Source organism: Opisthorchis viverrini, assembly GCF_000715545.1.
Source record: "Opisthorchis viverrini unplaced genomic scaffold opera_v5_63, whole genome shotgun sequence".
In the NCBI taxonomy this organism is placed as follows: domain Eukaryota; kingdom Metazoa; phylum Platyhelminthes; class Trematoda; order Opisthorchiida; family Opisthorchiidae; genus Opisthorchis; species Opisthorchis viverrini.
Genome location: NW_008751719.1, coordinates 227,150 through 234,177, shown reverse-complemented (window position 1 = coordinate 234,177; position 7,028 = coordinate 227,150). Strand labels below are relative to the sequence as shown.

Genomic DNA, 7,028 nt, shown 5'->3' with positions numbered 1-7,028 from the left:
TAATGGAACCGCTCTGTTTTGCTATGCGTGATGCTGACGGAAGCAAGGTGATAACTAGGCCTGTACAATGGCATGATCGGAGTCCAGTCGCGTACCTCGGAAGAAACAGCAGTCTTCAATTGAAGCTCTCCATCAGTAACCGACTCCCAATTAAGTCCATGGCTGTCCTGTGGTATTGGCCGCCAAATGGTTAGATGTGGCCGTTTGTTTGGGAAGTTCGTAGTGGACAGATACTGACGGTCAGTAGGCAACTGAAGCAGTTGCTCCGCATTATGCGTATCCTGAGCATCGGCCCCCTAATCTACCACCTAACCGTGCTCTTCCCGGCTTAGTCGTACAGTCTGTATGCTTATATCGCTCACAATGATTACCATATCCGTTCTTGCTTACCGAAGCAGTCGCAACAGGTGTCGATGAAACCCGTTTCTTTCCATACTCTGAGCTGCACTCTGTCGGAACGCATGCTGATATGTCAAAGAGGCACCATTTGCCGCCTCGATCTGCATTGATCTTTATTAAACCAGACAACCATACAGGGCAAAGACTACGGTAGACTTGGATTCAGTCAAGTACAGTGCTCTCAGCCTTGAAGCTGAGCGCAAATCCCACACCTCTAGCCATTGCTTCAGAATTACCAGATACCCGAAGAGTTAAATTTGGAACACCTGAGCTCGTCCGAAGCGGTTTGAGGTGTACAACCGAATTGGGGTCTTGTGTGGGTGTTCCGGAGACAACATATATCGATAGAAAGGAAGGTCTTAACAAAAGATGCTTTTTTTCCGATTTGACAGAGACTAAGGACATTGGGAGATGCAACAAAAATAGGATATTTGAAGGTTAGGAAGGGATTTTTCAAATTTTTGAATGATACTTTAGACGGAGTGATAAATACATGGGGGTGGCTGGCAGATTTTGTTCATCGCAGTGCATTGTTCGATGGGTAGGGTGGGGCAGTGGGAGAAGGCTGTTGAGCGAAGAGCTGCAAAAGTGAATGATATTTCCCGGCTGCAAAAGCCGAAGATGGGGATTTGGTTGAGGTATCCCAAATTGAGCTTTTGACTCAAAAGCCCGAACTACAGAGGAAGGTATGAAGAAGTGAAGGCGATGGACCCTAGCTTTAGCCCCTGACTCAAAAGTCTGAAGAGCAACGCAACAGTCATATTTTTATTGGGGGACCCCTGCCAGATCAAATGGCCTGCATGGCTGCAGGGAACAGGCCTGGCCCGAGGGAGTTGGGTGTAATTGTCCGACTGCTGATATACATTCTCAGTAGAGCCAGACTGTTTAATTTCAAAGTGTGTTGACCGTATTGAATGATGTGCCGGTGGTTATGACCAAACCGCTGGATGATCGGAGTGTGCTGTTTTAGGACCGAATTATTCTAATCCGTCCTTTCTCGGAAAAGGGAGCATCGCTACTTCCATATATGTGGACATGCTGGTCGCCTGAATCAAGCAGTTTATTGTCTCCATACAGTGCAACTTCCCCTCTGGGGCGTCTCGTAACACAATTACTCGTACCACGAGGACTCGGGCCTCCATGCCATGGCTAAACCTTGAGAAGCTGAGTTCTAGCCAATGCAGTCCACAAATTCATTGCAGCACTGAGGTCCAAACACCCTGACAAGGTGACGACATGCCGAATTCGGAGTGGCTGAAATCTAGAGGTAGGTATAATGTGCCTTTGCAAAAGAGAGCGAGGGTTGTACAATGTCGTCGGTTCATTCGGCATTCCGGGTTTGGGCCTGTATGCCCATCCTTGTGCTTGATTTGACACACTGGAATATATGACGTCTGGAGGTGTCTCGGTGGTTAAGACTCGAACCTAATAACCGAAAGGTCTGCGGTTCGAACCCGGCTTCTGCATCTCCACTGCTCCTATCTGAGCTTGGAAAACCTGGCAATATCTCAGCCATCGTGATACCTTCGGATGACATGGCAGCTTGGCACCGGGAGGGTGTCATAACCAAACGATGTTTTTTTGCTTATCATGATGGCTAGCCGGCCTCAGCAGGGTTCATACTATCAGTCTGGCTGAATGTTGGAAATGGAGACGCCTGCGTTGTTTGCGTGACACTAACGCTGGGCTATTTTTCTTCTCATTATAGGGCTTTCTTTTCATAAATTGTTTCCTGGCAGTGAAGCATCGGTTTACTATACCGATGCTGCTATCATTGATCATGCTAATGGTTTCAACCCTACCATGTCTTGTAAGGGCTCGTATAACTTTACACACGGTAGAATGGCTGGTTGTGATATCTTCACCTGCTTTGCCTACGCACTCCATTAGTCGTGCCCATTATATGGAACGTGTTATATGTAGAAATCACCCATGCTTTTTTCCACTAGAGGCGGTTGACGTAAGCTTGTCGAGCCTCTTCCTACAGTTTGCTCTCCTGTCTAATCATATTTAGCCTGGGAATTTCTATGGCCATATCATCACTTATGTTGTTTGTTGGAAGGATGAAATTTGAGCTTATGTACACGTTTTCTATTTCAGGACACTTACACACATGACGTAATCAACCCTCCGTACACCAAACCGCTGCCTTCAAATCGCAAAGATGTTTGGATGCTTGTGTGGTTGTTCAGAAAAGATAAATGTGAAGAACCAGCAGGGCATTGTGATTAGTTTCTACGTACGTGATATTTTGGACCAAGGGTAGGAATTTCATTTCCACGTTGGATCAAATTCTCTGTGCGCCATTAAGTGGTTTCAGTACAATCGAACTTATATCACCAGCAAGTGACAGGCGTAATTTGCTCGTTCTGAAACGGATAAGATGCCATTCCAAATCGGATGAATCAAAGGCTCTGAGCGAGGCACGTCTGCATTTGTCCCTTCCCTCTCACCCGAATATCCTGCCTTGTGTGGGTACAGGAACGTATCCGCTACGCAATCATCCTCAAGGCGCAATTTCGGAAGTATTTATGGTACTTGACTACTGTAAGGTTCGTGCAATCACAAATAGTCGTGATACATATTACAGCGTGGTTCTCTCCTACGTGAGTTGGATATCAGAAAAAAGCGTGGTGTTGGCGGCTTATCGAGTCACTTGGCTGCAAAAGTTTGCGTTGGATTGTGTAACGCTCTGCTGGTTCTATTGTCTTTGGACGTTCCTATGTCACATAGGTAGTCGTTTGCCTTTAACACAATTTCATATCTTATTCAGAGACATTAAACCCGGAAATGTGTTGTTGCAGGACGACTGGTGCCCCATGCTAATGGATTTCGGTTCATGTACACCGGCTGTGATTGAGCTGCCAACCTACCGCGATGTAGAAATTTGGAAGGTAGCTCATCTTCCTTTCACCATTTTATAACAGGAATTTGCTGCGGAACATTGTTCAATGGCTTACCGAGCTCCAGAGTTGTTTCAACCCAAAGTTGGCGAGAATATTACGGAGAAAGCGGATTTATGGGTATTATGAAGCTTCCTACACTCATTCGTAGTTGCAGTCGCTCGGTTGCCTGTTGTATGCTCTGCTGTTTCTCGAATCGCCTATGGATCGTGTTCATGCAAAGGGTGACAGCGTCGCTCTAGCTGTGTGGTCAGCAAAGATTCACTTCCCGACAGAGACATCAGAGTACGTTTGTATCTCAGTTTGCTTGTTTTATCATTGGTTCAGACATTCCCCGAATACAAACGATTTAATATAACCTAAATAACTCAGCCTCACGGTTTGGCATGCTCTTCACACTTGCAAAGTGTAGCTGGTACGAATGGATTTCGGTTCATGTACACCGGCTGTGATTGAGCTGCCAACCTACCGCGATGTAGAAATTTGGAAGGTAGCTCATCTTCCTTTCACCATTTTATAACAGGAATTTGCTGCGGAACATTGTTCAATGGCTTACCGAGCTCCAGAGTTGTTTCAACCCAAAGTTGGCGAGAATATTACGGAGAAAGCGGATTTATGGGTATTATGAAGCTTCCTACACTCATTCGTAGTTGCAGTCGCTCGGTTGCCTGTTGTATGCTCTGCTGTTTCTCGAATCGCCTATGGATCGTGTTCATGCAAAGGGTGACAGCGTCGCTCTAGCTGTGTGGTCAGCAAAGATTCACTTCCCGACAGAGACATCAGAGTACGTTTGTATCTCAGTTTGCTTGTTTTATCATTGGTTCAGACATTCCCCGAATACAAACGATTTAATATAACCTAAATAACTCAGCCTCACGGTTTGGCATGCTCTTCACACTTGCAAAGTGTAAAATGCTGGTACGAGACTTGGTGGGATCAAACCCACACCTCATACTTCCAGGTGAGCCGATCGACGTGGTAGATAAATTTGTTTACCTGGGCTGTTGTATGTTCCGGTGGACTGTCTGGAGATGAGATTATTTCTGGAATCAGAAAAACCAGGGCAGTTTTTGCCAACCTCTGTCCCCCCTAGCGCCGACGTGACGCGAGCTTGTCTGTCAAGGGAAGAGTTTGCACTGCGGTGGTGCGATCCATACTGCTTTGTGGATCGGAGACATGGCCCCTGCGCGCAGAGGACATGCGGAAGATGTCAGTGTATGATCACCGGTGTCCCCGAAGCATTGGTCAGGTATGGTAGGAACTTCGGACTAGTAATGCTGAGGTATGCCAGATGGTCTAGGAAGGGAAAACTCTCCCGCGATACATGAATTACTCACGCTTCGCAGGTTGCGCTGGTTGGGACATGTACTCCGCATGCCAGAAGACCGTCTGCCTCATGGAGCTCTTTTCTCCCAGCCCTGTGGTGAGTGGATGCAACCGAGAGGTGGACCCTATATGACCTGGAACGAAGTGCTAAACACTAACCAGTAAACTTAGTCAGGTGGGCAACTGCCGCCTCCCTGGATGGGGACCCTGAGACTCAAATCACAAGTGGTTAATGACATCGGCGAAACTGACCCAATCGTGTACTCAGTGGCGCTCGTGCATCAAATCTATCGCCTTCAATGCGTAGCTACCCAATTTCTGAACAAACTGAGCATCCCTTTGCCTCCAAGGCATGGTTGTATGTTCCACTTTCCCGTTTTTCGGTGAACGAAACTGTAGCAGCTGGAACCAATGTGCTTATGGCACTCTGTGTATATGTGATAAATTGATAGGTTTGATTGATCTTTGAACCATGTACTTGTTCCCTGCTTATTCGGTCCCCGCAAATGGAGGTCTCGTCTTTATCTTGCATGGTTCCACCGATGTTTTCTACCAGTGAAAGGAAGAAGGCCTTCGCCGCGGAGTTGTTTATTAGAAAACACCAATTGAGCACTTACAGACTATTGGACAGTGAAACAAAACTCTCATATGCATCTTGTTCATAAAAACTGAATATCCGTTTTCCTGAACTTTCCTAGCTACTCATTGACTATCACTCAAATGTAAACGAATGCTACAAAGCGATTTCACAAATTCCGTAATATATCTCACTTTTCAAGAGACGCGAAGCGGATTTACGAGAAAACATACTACTCGCATACCTCATCAGTATTATCCACCGTTACGCCAGTATAGGTTTGCATCGTGTAATTTTGTCCCTAAGTGCATGCTTCCAGACGACTGACCGACTGCTGATCAGTGATTGGGATGCATATCCTCCACAACAGGTCGTGGTGTTCATAATAACCACGTTGCCATTATGGAATTCTTGGGTCTTAAAAATACAGCTTTTTCCTTAACTGTGTGGAGACCTTCGGAAGTTCAGCTGACTCCAAGCCCCCAGGTTTTTTTTAAAAGGAACGGATAAGGCGTAATATAACTTTGTAGCAGCTGTGATAAATGTGGCTAATTACCTGTATAATTACTAAGCACTAATGTCGACTTCTGGCATTGGTTGATACAGTTTCTTGTCTTTTACATCTTCCGTAGCACTCCTCCTGGTATGTTGCACCTGATCAAATCAATGCTTTCTGTGGATCCTCAGGCACGCCCATCTTTGGATAATGTACTGGAGGTTTTAGCATCTTTTGAGCGCTGATTTTGCACGCTAACCACCGATGGAAACGCACCAATTCAGAGGAACCACTGCTGAAGTAAAGGCCTCATATGATCTTCGTCTGTGCACAATACGAGCTTATTCATTCCTGTGATACTTTGTTCGCTCATGTAACCACTTGTTTCCTTGTCTTTCCGATGGTTTTAGCAATTTGTATCCAGCTTTTTCCAAGACAAACAATGAACATTCCTTCAACCCAGTATCATGCTTTACATGTTTGTGCGTACTTCAGCCTTATTGAGGTAAGGTACACAGTCACTCAGGAGACCATGTGTTGGATAGAGCTACCGCACAATGGATAAGTAAAACGTCTTTAGTTGTGTCGCATTACTTACTATCACAACATTACAGTGGCACGGAGTGCATAACCACTTATGTTGTTCAGTTTCTTTTGGATCACTAGTAGGTGGGCCACATTCTTCGGTGATATCCCTCCATCATTGATTGACCGCTTAATAGCCATGAAATACTAGCGCTTTTGTACGAAGAGCGTACTGTTGCTGTTACATAGCTAGTCACTTGTATCTGTGTAAGTGAGTAAAAGCTTTGTACCATAGCGGGATTCACCGATCATCGCGTTTAAACCAGTATACTGGCTGGCTTTTATTCTGAACACTCTTCATTGATGTAACCACTTGTTAGTTCACGACAGAAGGACACGCCGGACTCGAGTTGCGTGGTTTCTACAACTCATTGGCATTACACGTTGACTGCCGTGCTGAGATTGCAGTGTAACACCTGAGTGTAGTTGGTTTTCTGCTTCATCAGTAGAGACAGCGACGTTATTGTCATTTTCTATTTTTCTGGAACTTGTCAACGCTCCTGAGATACCGGCAGTTGGAAACCTGAAGACGTATCAGATCGTCTACTTGAGGACTGTGTTTCGCAACCGCGTAACAACGCGATTCTTGCGACCCAGTGATATGCCTTTTCGGTGCGACCAGTGACGAAGATTGGCAAACTTTATTCGTGTCTTCGATATTCATGCACTGACCTCATCAGATGTACTTTGTCAGAGGTTATACTACTACTAGGGTTTCTAAAGCTCCGTAACGCACAGTGGT

At 45.7% G+C, this 7,028-nt stretch overlaps 1 protein-coding gene across 1 annotated transcript in view; it reads left to right on the top strand.

Annotated features, from left to right (window-relative positions):
- The window catches only part of T265_13395 (hypothetical protein), a gene marked incomplete at both ends in the record, with an annotated part of 9,500 nt that extends 3,224 nt beyond the window's left edge, over positions 1-6,276 (top strand). Inside the window, 7 exon segments of the mRNA XM_009168703.1 lie at positions 2,500-2,623; positions 2,632-2,951; positions 2,990-3,132; positions 3,173-3,293; positions 3,826-3,921; positions 3,959-4,086; positions 5,838-6,276. Of these exon segments, the coding sequence (XP_009166967.1) occupies positions 2,500-2,623; positions 2,632-2,951; positions 2,990-3,132; positions 3,173-3,293; positions 3,826-3,921; positions 3,959-4,086; positions 5,838-5,946 (1,041 nt within the window).
- Positions 6,277-7,028: the final 752 nt, after the last annotated feature.